Genomic DNA, 20,562 nt, shown 5'->3' with positions numbered 1-20,562 from the left:
TGTGGTTCAGAGTGGAACACTAAGCCCACTTTCCTTAATCAAGCATGACTACAGTCAATTCGCCAGGCTGTAGCAGTGCCAGTGATGGCAGCAATTTGTTAATATGACACTAGAGGCATTCTTACCTGTAACCTGTGGAGGAAAAGTTGTTTACTGACTTGCATGACTTTTTTTAACACATTTTATTGGGTCTCTTTAAATGCAGCATTCCATTTGACAACAGACACATCAGTGAGTGCTTTGGATCACATTTGGTAATGACATATCTGAAAATAGTGTGGTAGTCAGCATCTTATACAGCAGTGATTGCATAATGACAGGAACCATGTTGGAACAGTTGTGGTTACATTTAGTAGTTCAACCGAGATTTATGAGCATATCAATTAACTAAACCTAGTACTACATAAGACCCCCCTCTATCCCCTAGTGATGGGCACAACCCATAGACTCTGGTTACATGGAGGACCTGTGTGGGCGATAGTGCTTAGTAATGAGGGGTTGACATTAGGTACCTATCTGTTGCGTTCGGGGGTACTGGCCTGCTTGACTACTGGCCTCATCATCCTTCCTGCTTCACATTGCCATTCAAAAAGGGAGAAAGGAGTACATGGGTCATGGCTGACTTTGTGCACAGTGGAATCCATTTGAAATTCCTCTGTAGGGATAATATACAAAATGGAGGATGGAGGTAACCTGCTAGATGAGGAGTGTATAGTGCTGGACTTTTCCAATGCATTCCTGAAGCTTTTATGATGAGCCAGACTGGTTGTCGGAGGACAGGTGTGAAGAATTGGGTTGTGGTTAATGGGGATGAAACCCTACTCATGCATCAGCCACAATCTTTGCCAGAGTAAAGCACAACAAGTTACTAAATTAGCCTGTGCTTAACTATCTGGTAGCTTGGCACAAAGACAGTCAGGCTTAACTTAAAAGCAATGTGTAAAGTATTTATGCTGTAATCAAACAGTAATAAATTGAAAACACAACACAATAAAAATCTTACACTATTTAAAAACAATTGTAATATTTTATAAATGATTTGATACTAAAACAACAAACATCCAATCAGTAGAACTGGAGCTATGAATTTTAAAAGATTTAAGTGCAATCTAGTGCCTAAAAGATCATTGCGCCAACCGCAAACATGTAGTAGCATGAGACTGGGGCAAAGTTGAAAGTTACCACTGACCGCAATGAAATGCGGTTCAGATACACAAGGTGGATTGGGCTAGGTCCCCATTTACCTTTGACATTTCTGAGAAAAATATCTGTGAAGGGAAAGTTCAGTTGAGCAAGGCAGCGAGTGGTGTCCAAGAAAGATGCGTAGTTGTTGGGGAGCCCCTAATCAAAGCTGCAATTAAAATATCTATGTTCAGACTTAGTCTCTTTTTTTAAAGTGAAATATCTCCAGCGGAACGAAGCTGCAGGCCAACTGGCGATGCACCTCAGGTGGATAGGCAAGCAGGTAGGTTCCAGTCTCCTCTTAGTTCTCAGAGGACGTTTTGGCCCAAATATTTCTAACTTCATAGTTTGATATTTGAGCTGGTTGGGCATCTTTATCTCACTTCCAAGGGGGCAGTGCACGGGCACCAGCTGGAGGAACAGTATTCACTTCAGGCTGGCACACAGTGCACTTTGAAAGTTGTTGGAGCTTTTGTGTCCCTATAGCTTTGAATGGGAGTCTAGCAAACTAGCCCTTGGAGCCACTCTGGTAGGCCTGGGTTCAAGTTGGAAAGCAGGTCTCAAGCAGCAGAGCAGCCTTCTGAGGATTTAGGGAAGACTTCAGGCGGCAGGGCAGTCCTCTTGGGGCAGCAGGGCAGTCCTCTGAAGTATGCAGGAGGCCACATGCAACCGGGCAGTCTTCTGAGAATCCTATGGAGGTCCAGAAGTGACCTGAAGAGTGGTTCTGAGGGCCCTATTTATATACCTGGTGCCATCTTTGTAGTGAAAGAAACTTTCAAAGCTTCCCCCAACCAATGGTTCTGGAACTTCTTGCCTCCCTGCCCAGGCTAAGTCACAAAAACCCAATCTGAAGTTATTTGTGTAGGTGCTGAAGCAGCCTTGTTGAAATGTAAGTAGGGCTGTGCACAGCTCCTCCCCTCTCATACTGACGGGAAGGCCCATCGGACCAACACCTAGGGCCTCATTTATGAAAAGTGACGCATCGCTGCGAGAAAACAGCAACGCTTCACTTTTCATTGCGCCCTCCTTGCGACCCCAATGATGCGTCATATTTACAATATGACGCATCATTGCGCAAGGACTTACAGATACATCAGTATTTCTGACGTATCTGTAAGCGCAAAAGTGACGCATTGCTGGAGTGTGTCACAAAAGTGACGCAACTACAGCAATGCGTCCTTTCACATGGGGAAAGCTCCATGTGAAAGGACTTGCGTCAGTCTTACGCCTGCTGTGAGGCAGGCGCAAGATTTTGACGCAACAGCATCCTAAAAGTGACGCAGTGAAATCTCATAGATTTCACTGCGTCACTATTACGAGGCTTTTTGCGGGGGAACACCCCCTCTGCATACATTATACCTGGCGCAGGTATAATGTAGCGCAGGGGTTTACAAAGTGACGCATCTGCTTAGATGCGTCACTTTTTAAATAGTGCGCAACAGGAGGCATGTTTTACGCCACCGATGCGTCACAAAAAGTGACGCATCGGAAGCGCAAAACTGACGCAAGGCCTCATAAATGAGGCCCCTAGTCTCCCTTTGTGTGACAGTCTGGGAGGAAAACACAATTACCAACTGCCAACTACACCTAGTCATATGACCCAAGATACAGGCTTGGGGCGCCAAATGGTTAGGACAAGAAATTACCAACTTTCTAAAAATGGCATTTTGAGAATTGGGACTTAAAATCCAACTTTACAATTAGGGAGGATTTTAAATTACAATTCTTTAAACACCAAACTTGAAATTTCAAACTGTTCCTAAACAAACATTATTACTTATTAAATGTAATACGGTAGCTCAATGTTTTCCCATGGTACATGTGCAACATTTGAAATACAATGTAAACTGCCTGGGGACTGTTTTGGGCCTTTCCTAGGCATGACATATGTATTAAAAAGGGAGATTTAGGGTTGGAAATATGTTTATTTTTCCAAATTGAATTAGTAGTTTAAAACTGCACACAGGCTGTAATGGCACAACTAAGACATATTTTAAGGGGCTACTTAAGTGGGTGGCACAATAAGTTGTGCAGGCCCACTAGTAGCATGTAATTTACCATCCCTGAGGATATTTACCCTACTTTATAAGGGACTTTAAGTAAATTAAATATGCCAATCTGGTGTAAGCCAATTTTACCATGTTTTAGGAACAAACAGTTTTGCAATGGTATAGTGTACAGAGTTCTATGGCCAACAAAAATAAATTCAGCAAAAACAGGAGGGAAAAAAGAATGTGGGGTAACCCTAGAGAGAGTGTTGCATCCAACAACAGGAGACTTCAATTTTCTGTTAACTGCAGCGGTAGTCTAAAACCATGTCCTAACCTTTTGATGTACCGAGGTGTTACCCCTTCAGAATAATAAGTGTGGAGTGCATAAGCATATTCCTTCTCTGTGCCTGTGTTTTGGTTTCCTTGAGCCAGAGACTCCTGACCCCAACCCTTCGTTCTGCAGACAATGTGGATGACATCTTTAGTAGAATAAGCAAAAGGAGCAGGACCAACTGAAAAACTCACAAAACGTAGGGCCCGATTCACAGAATGAATTTAATACTCAATCCTAAACTTACTACTATTTTGGTATTCACAGAATGCACTTACTACTTTTGGTATTCACAGAATGCACTTACTACTTTTGGCATTCACAGAATGAACTTACTACTTTTGGTATTCACAGAAGTTAGGATTTTGTCTTAAGTTTGTCTTAAGACAAACTTAAGACAGACTTAAGACAGTCTTAAGACAGACTTAAGACAAACTTAAACCTTGTTCCGGTACTTTTCTGGTTTGCTACCCATGCAAAACCCCAGTTTGGTACTTAAGAAACTTCGGTGATTCTTGGCTGATGTCTCAGATGGCCAGTTTCCCAGTGAGTTAATGTTGAAGGATTCCTGCTGGAAATACTGAGAACCTACCCTGAGAAGAGGAAACTGCCTTCCCGTTGAGAGCAAAGTGAGGGAAGTGTTCCTGAGGGGGCCTTGTACAGCTGCTTGAAAAAAAAGGAGGTGACCATTGGAAGGACTGGACTTGTTGAATGAGCAGCACCTGCATTGAGAAGCTCACAGGAGTGATTGGCATTCCAAAGACCTGTGGCATGCTCATTCCACCCCATTCATGGAGTGCATGCCTTGGATTGCCCCAATTGGTCTAGTGATCATATTATCCTTTCTGACTGGCCTGGACAAGATTGGCAGTATTGTCAGTACAGACTGAAACTGCTGTGAAAATGGTCTTTAATCTTGCTGGTCCTTTATAGCTCTCTGAAGTGTAATACATTCAAAGACACTGAAAGCATGACCCTTGGTTCCCACTTTATTGCCCAAATTATGTACAGTGCTGTGAAAATGCACCCCTTGCCCTTTTTAACACCACCATGGCCTGGGGATCCTATTTCACGGGATCCAAGTCAACTTTCACCAAGTGCAACTCAGCACTGTATGCCTGTTTGGTTGCTTCTCACTCCTGCTATCTCTACTTGGCTATGGCCCGCGAGCATGGGGCGGCCCCTGCCCCCAGAGATAACATCAAAAGTCTGGGGGTATGGCTAGATAAGTCACTGAGCTTCAATACACAGGCCACCAAGGTGGCGGCCACCTGCTTTGGCCTCCTTAGGGTGATTAAAAAAATTCTTCCCCTTCTTCCATTTGAGGCCAGACAAATAATCATACAGGGCCTCGTCCAATCCCGTCTGGACTTTAATAATGCCCTCTATCTTGGAGCACCGGACTATACTTTGCAAAAACTTCAGCGCACTCAAAACTGTGCTGCCCGTGCGCTAATTGGAGTTCCACGAAGAACTTCAATAAAAACTGGCCTAAGAACTCTACACTGGCTGTCTGTCAGGGACAGAGTTAAGTTCAAAGCTCTGTGCATTGCTCACCAGACCCTCTGGAAAGTGGGTCCAGAAATCAACTGTTCCCTGATTTCCCCCTACCTGCCCAACAAGGTGCTTCGATCCTCGACTGCATCACTGGCCAAGACTCCTAGAATCTTCAGAGCCAGAGCAGGAGGACGCTCGTTCTCTTATAATGTGTCAAGATTGTGGAACACTCTCCCTCTGTATATGAGAGGCAACTCCAATTTAACCAGTTTCTGGAAACAGCTTAAAACCTTTTTGTTTCAGTAACTAGAAACTTTTTGTTTTTTGAGGGCATTTCTGTTTAGTCACAGCGCCTGGACGCCTCAGGGCAACTGTAGCGCTTTATAAATTTCATTTTCATTTCATTTCATTTCATTTCTACTTGATATTTGAAAATTTGAAAACTGCATCTGTGATGTATTGCTTGATTGGAGTGAGTGGGTTAAAAGTAAGAAAACAAAAGATTATCATCTCTTTACCAGTTGATAGGGGCTGAGTGACTAAGAGAGATGTGCTGTACCCCACACAGCCTCTGACTAGAATGTAGAATGTAAGTTTATTGTTTAGTGTATTAAAGCCACAACAATTTTCACAAAAGAATTTGCATAAAAGTACAGTATATTTTTTTTATAGTTTTAAAACAAAGTTACGTATTTTGAACAGTGCACATTTGGACATACATATATATACCAAATGGAGAGAGGCAGGGAAATTACACCAACTAAGTGTAGTGGGAACTCCTGGTCCCCGGGAATAATTGTAACAACAATGGAGGAGTACCCCCTAGGAAAACACAGAGAAAAAACCTCTGCTTCTAGAGCTTAAAGCTCAGGTCAGCACATTGTGCCCCAACCCGTTACCGGACAGTGCATGTCCTTATAGAAGACCCCTCACTCACCAACCTAGTTGGTGACATGCTTCATCATCGGGGTCCCACCCCATAGGCTGAGTGCCCACAGGGTGTGCTGCGACACCTGACTACAGTGGAGCGGGTTTCCTTTTCTTTTATATGTGCATAGAAATTACAGTGAAAAGTGTGTTAAAAAGGGCCAAAACTACTCACTTCAAGACTTTTATTCTTGAGTGCTTGAACCCCTATAAAATCAGTGTGGCACCCGTGCCTAATTAGGTAGGCTTTGGTGTCTCAAAATGTGTAATACGTTCAAAAAAAGCCAACACTGAGATTGAGTTGAAGGTCATGGTCGATGAAATCATCCGGGTGGAACCACATCTATTCGGCAACCTAGTCCAGCAGACCACCTTGGCAACCAAAACCAACATGTGGGACAGGATAGTGAGCAGAGCCAATGCTTCAAGGACCGTGCCACTCACCAAACATGAGATCCAGAGGCGGTGGCACAACCTCAAGACAAGGGTGAAAGGCATCAGGGCCAAAAAACCAGCTGCGGGCACTCCACACTGGCGGCGGCACTCCCCCGGAGCCCATACCCTTCACAGAATGGGAGGAGAAGGTGCTGGGCATACTGCACCCAGAGAGCCTTGAAGGAATCGAAGAGGGACTTGAGACTGGTAAGTACAAACCAATGACCACTATCACACAGCACTAGAACCCCCAACAGGTCCCCATGTTCACAGGGAGGGTGGTAGGGGTGTGGGGGATGGTGGGGGTCTGGTCCAGCACTACAACTCCCAACAGGCCCCTATGTACCCAGGGAGGGTGGTAGGAGTGTGGGGGAGGTGGGGTTAGGTCCAGCACTGAAACTCCCAACAGTACCCCATCGACCCAGGGAGGGTGGTAGGAGTGTGGAGGAGGGTGGGGGGTCTGGTCCAGCACTACAACTCCCAACAGGCCCCCATGTTTACAGGGAGGGTGGTAGGAGTGTGGGGGATGGTTGGGGTTTAGGTCCAGCACTACAACTCCCAACAGGCCCCCATGTACCCAGGGAGGGTGGTAGGAGAGTGGGGGATGGTGGGGGGTCTGGTCCAGCACTACAACTCCCAACACCCCCCCATGTACCCAGGGAGGGTGGTAGGAGTGTGGGGGATGGTGGGGGGTCTGGTCCAGCACTACAACTCCCAACAGGCCCCCACGGTCACAGGGAGGGTGGTAGGAGTGTGGGGGATGGTGGGGGGTCTGGTCCAGCACTACAACTCCCAACAGGCCCCCATGTTCACAGGGAGGGTGGTAGGAGTATGGGGGATGGTGGGGGGTCTGGTTCAGCACTACAACTCCCAACAGGCCCCCATGTACCCAGGGAGGGTGGTAGGAGTGTGGGGGAGGGAGGGTTAGGTTCAGCACTACAACTCCCAACAGGCCCCCATGTACCCAGGGAGGGTGGTAGGAGTGCCGGGGATGGTGGGGGGTCTGGTCCAGCACTACAACTCCCAACAGGCCCCCATGTACCCAGGGAGGGTGGTAGGAGTGTGGGGGAGGTGGGGGGGTTAGGTCCAGCACTACAACTCCCAACATGCCCCCTGTACCCAGGGAGGGTGGTAGGAGTGTGGGGGAGGGATGGGGGTTTGGTGCAGCACTACAACTCCCAACAGGCCCCCATCGACCCAGGGAGGGTGGTAGGAGTGTGGGGGAGGGTGGGGGGTCTGTTCCAGCACTACAACTCCCAACAGGGAGAAGTGTGGCTCAATGATTCAAGCGGCAGACCCTGATACAGAGGTCTAGCCCGGGACCAGGGTTCAATTCCCTGCCTCGGCGGATCTTGGGCTCAAAATTCCACGGTCCTGATATTTCTCGCCTCGGTGCCTATTCCAATCATGGAGTCCCACTCTGCAACTCTGGGCAATAGCTTGCTTAATCTCCACAACGGCCCCCACAATGCTATGGATGCCTGGCCTCCACCTTGGGGGTGCCCAGAAGTGGACGCCTTACAGGGAAAGCCAGGATGAGTTCCCCATGTACCCAGGGAGGGTGGTAGGAGTGTGGGGGAGGGGGGGTTAGGTCCAGCACTACAACTCCCAACAGGCCCCCATGTGCACAGGGAGAGTGGTGGAGTGTAGGGGGGGTTTGGTCCAGCACTACAACTCCCAACAGGCCCCCATGTACAGTCCCACAGCAAAATGGAGTCCGCATACCGTGTGCAGACCACTGCATCACCCTCTGCAAATTCAAATGTAGGTAGCCTTCTTCACAGGGGCACCATCCAATATCAGGACAGGCCCACACATATCCAAGTATTGTCTACCTACCTCACCACCACCATAATTCCCAGTACTGTGGAACACACCAATTTAAAGACACCAACAACCATGTTCTCATGCCCTACTAAATAGAAATGTCACAACAACAAACCTGTTACAGCATTGATTTTCAGATACTTGTCGCTCAGGTGAACGTGAACTCAGAGGAGAAACTAGCAGCAGCCAGCACAATTCGCCCACCTCACAGCATGGACTCTCTGGAGATGATCCGATGGACAACCCGGGTGCGGAGGACGATGCCGGCCCAACTACAATCGCAGGGCCATCATGCTCACAGGACAACCCTGCCTCCACCGCCATCAACACTGCACCAACAGCAACTACTGCCAAAGTGACCTGTGCAGCTACCAGCACCACCACCACCACCACCACCACGACTCCTGCCACGGATATCCTGCCTGACCCATCGGACGATGATGGTCCTTCTACCTCACATCTTAGCAGGCAGAGTGGATGGGTGAGGACACAGGTGACGGCCCAGGTCACTAACAGGAGTCTAGCTGCAAGGCGAGGCCGGGAACAACACCCAGCCCATCTTGGGGCAGAGACCATGGATGCAATTGCCAGAGTTGAAGCCTCCTACGAACGGTCTCAGGCACATGCCGATCGTGCCCACCAAGACTCTATAGACACCTGCCAGCTGTTGCGGTCAGTGGACACCCGTTTGGGACAACTAGTCGACATCTTTGGCGAGCTAACAGCTCTTTGTTGGGAGTGGTTATCCCGCACCACACCACCTCCCCCTCCCCCAAGTGGCCAGCGGGATAGGGCACTGAGCCCACCTCCCCCTTCCCCAAGTGGGCAGCGGGATAGGGCACCAACAACACCCCCCTCTCCCCCAAGTTACCAGCGGGACAGGCCACCAACACCACCACCACCATCACCTGAGGCCACTGACAGGGAGGATGCCCCACAACAACCTGCCCCCACAGCTGGCACCGCTCCAGCTCCAAGATGGAGGGGTCGTCCTAGGCAAGATACAGCTCACAGCAGTGGCAAGGCACCAACCACCCGCTCAAATAGGGGCCGCCACTGACTTCACCCTTCCTTGAGCTTGGCATGCACTCTGCGAACTATCCTGCACCATAATGCCAAGCATTTGCACACGTCTGTTGGACTATGTGTACATCACACAATGTGGTGTACCCACGGTGTTTTCATCTGTCTTGACCTTCAACTCTCACTTACCCAACAACACCTATTTGTAAATATGCACTAACAGTAATCCACACCCTGTAAATAAATCCATGTATACACTCAAAGCTGTGTGAACTCCATGTTTCATTCAAAGGTTCGTAATAGTACTTGTCATTACCAGGTGCAGGTATCAATGTACTTGTCAATCATGTCTCTGTGGGAGTGACCTAGGGAAAATGAGACAACAACAAGCACAGGTTAGGAAACGGATTCACAACCATCACATCACAACATACAGCAACATCCCACAAACCACACTCATCTCAAATTAAGGGGATCACAGGACACACATCAGGGAGCATTTGAGGTGCACCATCTCCCACACCCATTTGCAAACAGAACATACCAGAACAGGCACCATCCACACACCACATCCAGACATCACCAACTAACATACATCACACTTTGAATACCAGCACAAGAGGAAGTTACTCACATTTAACTAAAGTAGCGAGCAATGAGCTGACGCCTCTGGTCCACACCTTCTTCCTCACCACTATCCTCATCACTGGACATGGTCGGTATGGGAGGCGGAGCAACCTGTTGGTCTGCAGGGTCCATGATCAGTGCAATGTTGTTGCGTAAGGCCAGGTTGTGGAGCATGTAGCAGGCAGCCACGATCTTGCATACTTTTTTGGGTGAGTATGGCAGGGCTCCTCCGGTTTTATCAAGGCAGCGAAACCTAGACTTCAGCAGACCAAATGTACATTCCACCACCCTACGTGTCCACCCATGGGCATCATTTTAGTGCATGTCTCCTGGGGTAGATGGATTCCGTAGAGGGCTCTGCAGCCACGGTCGGTTTGGGTACGCAGAGTCGCCTAGGTGGGGGGATGACAGACACATACATTACTACCAGAATTGGTGGGAACAGCATGTCACACATACAACACAGTAGTCATCACAGCACACTCACCTACAAGCCACACACGTTCTTGACACAAATTAGCCATCAGTTGGGGGACATTGCTGCTCCGCAGGATGTAGGAGTCATGTGCGGACCCAGGAAACCTTGCACACACATGTGAGATGATGTTGTCAGCCAGACACACCACTTGCACATTTATAGAGTGGTATTGCTTCAATTTACGATAGACAGCTTCATGTGACTGTGGTGGAATCAGACCAATATGTGTCCCATCAATGGCACCCACTACGTGTGGGATCTGGGCCAGGGCATAGAAGTCACCCTTCACTGCAGGCAGCTCTGCCGGACGTGGGAAATGGATGTATTCATCTTTGTAAGACATCATGGCATCCAGCACATCCCGCAGTACCCTGCAGAACATGGATTGGGACATCCCCCCGGCATGTCCAACTGTGTATTGGAAAGTGCCAGTTGCAAAGAAGTGAAGTGCCGCCATCACCTTTGCTGTTGGTGTAATTGATCCTGGATATGTCCTGCGTGGCTGAAGATGAGGTGACAATTGGCCCACAAGGTCCTGCAACCTCCGTCTGTCCAGCTGGAATTTGCAGATCACCTCCTCGTCAACCATGTCCTCCAGCACAGCGTATGGTCGATGCACATTTTGAGCCCTCCTGTGTGGGAGTAGATGGGAGCTGATGTCAATTCAACAACAACATACATCTGGGCCACAACATCACATCTTGACCAACACAATAGAAAATATACATGTAGCAGACACTGATTGTATGAGTGATGTGACTAAAATATGAGGCACTACAGCTGACTATACACACAATTTACATCCTGAAACAACATCCGTTGTGCAAAAATTTCAGAGGTCACGTGCAGACATGTTGAAAGGACTGCCAACATAACATGACAGATAGCCGAAGTATGGAGAAGCGTCACCACAAACAAACCATGACGTGCACACACAACACGAACATGGACCACACCCTCATTGTCATCATGCACCCATTAACCCACCTACAATGCTCAGCATCCTCACATGACAGGCATAGGCATACAAGAAGCAACACACATACACATACCCAGTAAGCATGTATTCCGCCATCAATGCGACTTGCACACAAAAACCACACACTCACGCCAGTTGCTGGAAGTGCGTACACAGCCGTGATGTACTGTGTAGATGTGTACCAATAGAAACGTGTGACCCCAAAACCAAGATGTAAACACATTGCCATGCACATGTGACGCAACTTGGGCTCACATCACGGGCCTATGTACAACACTGGCTAGGTCAATAGTATGGCCACACATGTCAACTATGGACACAACTGATACACGTGTACACGTACCATTGACATGACATGATGTATACTGTTGATTTACGGACATGTCCTGACACACATGTACAACAATGAACATGACATGTGTGTGGCGACATGCATTGTGTCGACACACGGCATCCGGGTACGCCTTCCCCAACACAAGAATAGATACTTGAAAGTGCAATAGTGCATTCCTTTTGCTGAGTTTGCAAGGACCATCACGGTCACACACCGGCAACCGCATGTGCGCGCTACCGCGATGGTGCATCATTTGAAATTGAGCACTCACTGGCGGCGCAATGGCGGAGCACGCTTTCCGCGGGGGCGGGGCAGGATAACACATACATTTGAATGTGCACGTGGGAATGGCAGTTGGAACCCCACCTTACAGTCACATACCAGCACCCACTGCACTCCGCCGGGCCTGGCCGATCACCGACCGCCTGGTGGAGGCGGTGGCTGACCACCATGTGTAAAGATGTCAGCCTGGCATGGTTGCCCCTGGACGATCACCGACCGCCGGGTGTGGGCGGTGGCTGACCGCCGGGTGCAGGGGTGGCTGACCACCATGTGGACAGATGTCAGCCTGGCATGGTTGCCCCTGGACGATCACCGACCACCGGGTGCGGGCTGTGGCTGATTGCCCGGTGCGGGCGGTGGCTGTCCGCCATGTGGACAGATCTCAGCCTGGCATGGTTGCCCCTGGCCACTCACACACCACCTACACCCGGCGGTCAGCCATCGCCCGCATCCAGCGGTCGGTGATCGTCCAGGGGCAACCATGCCAGGCTCACATCTGTACACATGGCAGTCAGCCACCGCCTGCACCCGGCGGTCGGTGATCGGCCAGGGACAACCATGCCAGGCTGACATCTGTCCACATGGCGGTCAGCCACCGCCTGCACCCGGCAGTCAGCCACTGCCCACACCCGGCAGTCGGTGATTGGCCAGGGACCATGCCAGGCTGACATCTGCACACATGGCGGTCAGCCACCGCCCGCACCCGGCAGTCGGTGATCATCCAGGGGCAACCATGCCAGGCTGACATCTGTACACATGGCGGTCAGCCACCGCTCGCACCCGGCCGTCAGCCACCGCCTGTACCCATGTCCTCCGAACTCGATGGCACACAATAAAATGCTTTGGACATGACCAAGTTTTGCCTTGAACAAAATTTCTTCATCTTCAATGGGGTTATCTACCAACAGGTCAGAGGTGTGGCAATGGGGGCCTGTTTCTCCCCTAGTTACGCGTGTTTACACGTAGGGCTATGGGAGGAACAGGTCCTAGCTGGCCAACACCATGATTTCATTTCTAACAATATTTCACTGTTCCTACGTTACATTGATGATGTATTTCATGTTTGGAAAGGCAGTGTTGATAGTGCTTTGTAGAAGTGATTAATATAAACAACATTAATTTAAATTTCACTTCCAACATCAGTTCCATCTCTATATGTTTTCTAGATGTAGAGGTATTTGTGGAAAGCAGTAAATTGTGCACTAGACTATATAGGAAGCCTAGTGCGGGTAATACTATTTTACACGCAAATAGTCAACACCCAGCACACCTGATCCTGAGCATTCCCTTTGGAGAAATGCTCCGGTTCAGAAGAATCTGCAGTACTGATACCGAATGTGCGGCTGCACAGGAGGCTTGCAGATTGTGCCTCCTTGCCAAAGGTTACTCTAACACCAGTCTGGTGAAAGCTAATCAGCGGTCCAATTCTGTCAGCAGACAAGAAGCCTTAGTTCCTAAAGATAGAACCAACATGAAGGATGACCAACAACAGGCTGGGGCCCAAGTCATTTCTCCACGAGTTATTCTGACCTATAATCGTCAGCATGGAGACCTTAGAAAAATCATATACAAAAACTGGAAGTGCAGAGTGACCCCGTCATCGGGCACAAAGTGAGCAATAAGCCTATGCTCACTTTCCGTAAATCCCCCTCCATGTCCAAAGCGTTGGTCAGTAATACCATTAAACCTAAGGCTTCGAGCACTTGGATGGCACTTAAAAAGGGTTTCAAAACTTGTCCCCAATGTAAAGCCTGCCGTTTCGGCAGCAATAGGACACATTTTAAGAGCACTTTTCGTAAAGAACCTACTGCCATCACAAAGTGGCTCACCTGCAAAACTGAATTTGCTATCTATGTGTTGGAGTGTCTGTGTGGGCTACAATATGTGGGCAGCACTAAACTGCCCGCCAACAAACGGATACTCCAACACATCCGGGCAATTTCGGAACACAACCAAAATTATCTGGTTGCCAGGCATTTCGAAGTTAAACATCAAGGCATACCTGATCAGCTCCAGTATTTTGTGATAGATGCAGTAGAGGCATCAAGGAGAGGAGGTGACCGGGAGGCCAAACTCCGTCTCCTTGAAACCAGATACATACTGGAGCTCAACACAAAAAATCCGAATGGATTAAATGACAGGGAAGATCTTTATACCTGCATTTAGGATCAGACCATATGCCCATAAGACCTGTCCGGATATTGTCAAAAACTGTCCTGGTTTTAATCAAATTTTTCCCCTTTCATTGGACAATATTAAGAAATGTGGTGATTTTTTTTTATATATTCTGTAACTTTTTAATCCTTCTGTAAAATATTAGGAATCTTTTGTTTCTAACATACTTATTGCACTTTATAATAATATTTTGCACAATCACTATTTTGCACTTTATATGCTTTAGCAGGCATTTTCTTGTGGCAGGCCCACTTGGGCTCTTCTTATTTTGAATTATTCAAATCATGATTTATACAATACTTGATCTGATTACCAGTTTATAAAAACTGACGCTGTTTTCCTCGGTCTATTATCGTGCAAACTGTTTGTGTATAAAAGGGATATATCCAACATCAATTTACCCTGATATGCATTACAGATGATACTATTATATGGTCTACCGATTTCCTTACATAGACTAATTCGGTGGTCGTGTTTATTTAGGAATGTCAAAACATTTTCTCAAATGTAAATAATAGATGTATCATTTGTATTTAGTTTTAAAAATGACTTGATAATTTTAAAACTGTTTATATTTACAGACAGTTTTTAATTCCATTTTTAGCATTGTCTAAAGACATTGGGATCATGACGTTTCTTGCACAGTATTTTAGCATGTTTATTGTAAACCATGTTGCACTGTCACTTTAAATTGTCTGCGTCTTGGCGAGTAGTTTGTCATGTGATCAAGCCTCCTTGGAGGCGAAACGCGTCATGGCGGCAGCGCTGGCATCTATTGAATAAACCACGCTTTGCACCAGCAATATTTGTGTCCACTCTTCGTCATTAATGCAATCTGGCAGTGTGATTCTGCGACGTGTGGCGAGTTTCCTGAATATATATATATATATACATATGTATAATTTGGAATTGATGTGTCCATAATTATCAGTATATTGCATACTTTTATTAGAGAGATTTTTCTCTCACTGTATTCTCTCATCCTTGTCCTTTAGTATGACTCTGTTGATTGATCCTTTGTTGCAATTACCATTAACTGTAGAAGCGTCAATTAATTTTCACAAGGACTGTTGTTTTTGTTGAACCAGATACCAGGAGAGGTTATCTCCTGGCACAATCACCAAGTGTAGGAAGCTGGATTTTTGTGCAGTATACCAATATTGGGGTAAACTATAGCTTACAGGGGCTTACTTTAATGAACCCAAAGTGCTCTAGTAGTGGCAGTGTAGTTGAGCAGCTTAGGCTTATCAGAAGGGAGTGTTGAGCATTTCTTGTACTCACATAGTCAATAAATGAAACACACACCGAAGAAGAAATCCGTGACAAATTTGAAAAATAACATAGACTTTTATAGAGGTTTAGACACCAAGATCCTCTGATCAGATAAGTACTTTAGGCATTATTATACAGAGAAAACAGTAAAAACAACAAAGCTGTCAGATGTGAGGCATGTGCCTTGAATGTGGTAATGTTATCCTATGGGAGGTAAAAGACATGTACTACAAACATACACTTCCATGCGGTTGTAGAAGGTACCCTTTAGGACTTTAGGTGATTGGGGGCCAGGGTCCAAAGTACCACCAGTAGTTTTGGTTTGCCTGCTCTCATATGACTGGTTCCAGGGGTGCCTGTCTCAATGGTAGCCTCAAGAACGGGTAAAGTCTAAAGGGACCTGTCAAAACAACAGAGGCTCTAACGGAGGACTTGGGAACAAGTCTGGCAGAACCCTAAGGGGGGCTACACTCGCAAGGGTCTCTGGGGCAAGGGGAAGCAGCTGGTTTCTGTGAACACTGGTTGTGGGGCTTGGTGCAGAGGTGTTTGGCCGGTTGGCCACTTGCGTCTGGGGCTCATAGTTCTTGGGTGTTCCTGTAAAGGGCAATAAAACAAGATGGCAGGGCCACTATCAGTGTGTACTTCATCAGTCTCGAAGTCCCTCGATGGCAAGACAGCTTGTGGTGTCCGGGCTGTACCCAGAGTATTGGTGCAGGGAGGCTGCTGGAGGGTCTAGAGTCTCAAAATTCACTAGAGAGACAGGGCTGATGCCTTGGAACCATGGTGACTTCTACCTTGTGAGATGCATCCTCTGTTGGCCCAATGCCAGCAAAATGAATAACCAGGCAAGTGCGGTCAGTGACTGCAGATGCAGGGGGCTGGGTCCACCACTCCAAGGCAGAAGCTCTGTGGTTGAGAAAGCACTGGAAAGTCCTCCAAAGACGTGGGAGGATGCACAGCATTTTGGCAAGCTGGGTTGGTGCAGTTGTCAGGGTTCGAGCAGCAAGGCAGGGTTTGACGACAAGTTCAGGGTAAGTCCTCAGTTCTCGCAGTGACTGCTCTTCTTTGTCCATCTTCTGTTCCCAGGTGGACACATCTGAGTTCCTGGTCTCAGGGAGACCCTACAATTCTGAAGTTAGGGCCGGTTAAGGGAGTGTATGGTAGTAGTCAGTGGGCTACCTACCCCTGGTGTGACAATACCACCTATATGACCACTTCCTGTGATGAATAGGTAAAATCCTGACCCAGAGTTACTAGTTTCACAAAATCCAGGATGGTGAAACCCTTTCTTTGGCTGTCCTCCTCAGGTAGCCCACCTTAGGGGTATGCCGAGCCTGAAAGTGTAACCCGCATACTGATTTTTGAATTTCCTACCTACTCTGGTGCCAAATAGGCCATTGGGCAGGGGGAGGGCATTCATCGTCCGGGGGAAGCTGGGGTTGCATTTCTAAGGCAGGAGAGGCTTTGAAACCTCTGGCCTTAATATGCTAAAATACTAACCACCCCACTGGATGAGGTGTTGTTTCTAACCCCTGAAAGCGTGTGCTCTCCCTGGCAAGGGGTCATAAATTCATCTGTGGTGGCAGACTGGTGGATACCAGCCCGCACACTAGGATACTAGTAGGTTTTCAGAGGGCACCTATAAGGTGCCCTCTGGGTGCATGTCATAATAAATCTAGTACTGTATCAGCACAGATTGTTAAGACAAAGAGTTTGATACCAAACACCAATAATTTCAGTGAAGCCATCATGTAGCTCGGTAACTCGTAATGACCAGTGCCTAGTACATATACTTAAGACGATTTCCTGATCACTTGCAATATCTAGCAATTGAACTAGACATCACAGGTGCATATGTGCTCACAGGGGTAAGTCCTAACATATGGTATAATACACCCAGCTGTAGGCTTGGTGTAGGGGTGACTTACAAATATTATATGCAATGTACATGGGCTTGGCACACAGGGAGTGTGGCATGTCGTGTTTTCAAAAATGGTTCGCACAATTTCACGCAGCCTGCAGTGGCAGTCTGCATTCTGTTTGTGTGTACCTTAGGTGGCATTATACATGTTGCAGCCCTTAGGGACCTTTTTTTAGTGCCCATGCCATAGGTACCAAGGGTATCATTTACTAGCGAAGTGTGGAGATGCTAAAATCCTTGCTAATTGGGTTACAATTAAATATTTACCGTGTTTAAGAGAAATAACACTGGCACTGGGTCCTGGTTAGCAGGAACCCAGTGCATTTTCAGCCAAAAAGCAGGGCAAAATGTTGGGGTGATCACGTCAAAAAGAGTCACTGTCCTACACCAGGGTAGTAGCAAGGTCATGCCTTGGATTTTCCCAGAAACAATTTCTGACAGAGGACTATTTTAATCTATTCTGACATGAAATAGATATGAAAGCAAGCAAGAGTAACTTACCACTTCTGCGTACCACTCCTGGACCAAAGGGTTGGTGGAATGGTTTTGTAAGCCCTTCATGAGCATAATGGCAACTTCTGTTTGGAAATCCGATCTGTGGCACTCTAACTTTGGTCTGAAACGTTTTAGGATGGAACGTCTAAGTACCCCTTTGTTGATATAGTGAAATCTGTTTTGGGCCCCAGAGAGCTGAATAGAACAGCTCATCAGTGGGGGGCACAAAACAAGTCAGTCAAGAGCTGATAAAGGAGTGGTATGACCAGAAAGTATTGCAGAAGGGCCAGGATGTGCTGGTTCTGAAAACCATTCATACCCAAGCTTTGGAAGCCAAATGGAACAGCCCACACAAAGTAATCCAGAAAACCTCTGACATCAACTATTGAATTGACACAGGTGCTTCAAGGGAACCCAGGAGACTAGGTACATATTATATACACATATATTAACATAGGTAGATAACAGGTAGCCTAGGACTGTTGCCATCATGGGGTTATGATGACATCAAGCTAAGTGGTTTATAGTTACCCATTTCATGTGTCTTTTTCATATCACATATTTATTTGGGGTAGTTATGTTGAAAAAGCTGTTGTCTTCAAGCAGTGACAAAAAATGGGTACTGACTGGAATTAGTAAGGACTGGAATTAGTAAGTTTAGGTTTTGGTCACTTTCATGAATAAATTGTTAATAAAACAATGAACAATGGCATTGGCAAGAGCATGAGGATTTAGGCAATTCTGTGGCAGTGGTGTTTACTACATAATTGTGGATTTACCTAAACTGTCACATAGATTACCACATCAATTGCATCATTTTCTGCTTTCACAAAGATATAATTTCCAGTTCAAATGGATAAAAAAATACTGCCAGAGAATAGGCGGCATGGTTTGTATTTTTGTCACATAATTTAGGTATCCTTGCCCCATAATTTAGTCTTCCATGTCGCATATTCCAAGTAGCTCTGACAATGTTAAGCCTCTGCTGACTACTTTGGGGGCTGTTATTTTGATGATGGTTTCCTGTGCAATATGAGTTGTTATAACACTGGATTCCATGCTATAAAAGTATACACATGTGTTACTTGTTGGTGGAAAACTATTTAGCAGTACCATGATTACTCAGTTGCATTAAGGGTTTAATGTTACTACTTTAATAAGCACTCTATTAAGTATACACTGTCTCCATTATAGCTGTTGTGGCTACCTTTTTAGAGCAAAGCCATATAGTGATTAAATGATTCTGATTCTCAGGGCTGCATGTGGTGATTTACCATGGTGGCGGTATTGTGCGCATTCGCGGAGGCACAGCAGACTGATGCAGTTTATATAGTGGTGGTCAATGAATCGATCTGTGTTAATCCTCATACTGGTCCGGTCTGGGTACGGTGCGATAGGTGCCACCGCACTGGCGCTGACTTGGGTTGGTGGCCCATGTCTATTGTTTTAAAAGCACCAGATGCCACATTCCTTGCCCCAGCAATTTTCAAGCATCAATTAAAATGTCATGATAACTCCGGTGATTAATGTTATACCTGGAGAGAGAGACCAGAGCTTTGTCTGGTAGAGGAAGATTTGACTCATCATAGCGCGGAAGGTTAATATGCCTGCTGCAATGAACGTGTCCCATTCAGGTCACAAAGTGCATACACTATAAATAGGTCAATTGGTTCTTGCTTTTGTCAAATAACTAATTTTGTTACATGCAGTTTAATAATAAAAATCCTACCCAATATAGAGCAGTGAGCTATTAACTATTGTGGAAGAACTGCATGCAAACTGCAAAGAATATATTACAGGCACATGTGTTTTTGCCCAGTCTTTCCTTATCCTAATATTGCAAAAAGGGTTCATTTGGGTAGAAATCAATTCCTATTATTAAAGAAACACCTTTACAACGGTGTCACATTTTACATTCTGAATTTCTGCTTTTCCAGACCGAGGATTCTTAAACTTTACTCAAAACCAATTTGGATGACATATAACTCCTACACCTTGTAGACTTCTCTCGTCTATACCATTTCCTATACACTAATTTAAACACCTATGATTGTCTCTGTGCAATGTGTGTGTGATGTAAAGTTTTCTGACACCTTAAACTGGTATAAATGAATCTCAGAGACAGTGGTTATAGAGACTGGTGGGGCATTGTCAAATGGTCGTAGTGAGGGAATCCGTGATGAGGTGGTCATTGGGGGGCAACAGACATTGCCCTGACCTCATACATCACACACCTCCCACTGTACTTGATCAGCCAGTAATAGATTTGCAATTAAAGTCACCCCTCCTCCCCCAGAGAAGAACTTTGTTAACTTAAGGCTGCATGTGAATGTGCCACAATAAAATGAAATAAAAGGGTGTGCCCAAGAAAATCTAATTTCTTGATTTCTGTTTAAGGTTTAAGTTTCATTCCGCATGTGCAATATGTGGGAGAAATTGCGCCAAAGAAACTTCGTGGACTCATCAACACCACACTTGTACTATTCATCTCCCTTGGAACACTCTCAGGGCAATTCCTGGGGCTCAGGTTAGTTAATCTTAATCTTAATCTTAATTTGCTCTTTATCTGTTCATTATGCAATTAAGTATTCTGGCCCTACAATGTTATGTTGTTTGACTCATATCGTGATTCGCAATACACAAACCACATTTGCTGGCCTCTTATCTTCACGTAGATAAGTGGGGGCAATAGATTTACGAGCAATTTAAAGCTCCAGCTCTGCATGAGAACTAAACTCACATAAACCACATTTAATAGCACACTGCCTAATGCACCCAATTAAACA

General features: G+C 46.4%; 1 protein-coding gene across 1 annotated transcript in view; it reads left to right on the top strand.

Annotated features, from left to right (window-relative positions):
• The window catches only part of LOC147679025 (solute carrier family 2, facilitated glucose transporter member 11-like), a 617,202-nt gene that overhangs the window by 252,883 nt on the left and 343,757 nt on the right, over positions 1-20,562 (top strand). The window contains exon 5 of the mRNA XM_086944708.1: positions 20,174-20,303. Coding sequence (XP_086800834.1) covers positions 20,174-20,303 — 130 coding nt within the window. The remainder of the gene's footprint in view (positions 1-20,173; positions 20,304-20,562) is intronic.

Source organism: Lissotriton vulgaris, chromosome 11 (assembly GCF_964263255.1).
Source record: "Lissotriton vulgaris chromosome 11, aLisVul1.2, whole genome shotgun sequence".
Classification (NCBI taxonomy): Eukaryota; Metazoa; Chordata; class Amphibia; order Caudata; family Salamandridae; genus Lissotriton; species Lissotriton vulgaris.
Note: the sequence above shows the minus strand (reverse complement) of the source record. Positions and strands in the feature narration are given on the sequence as shown.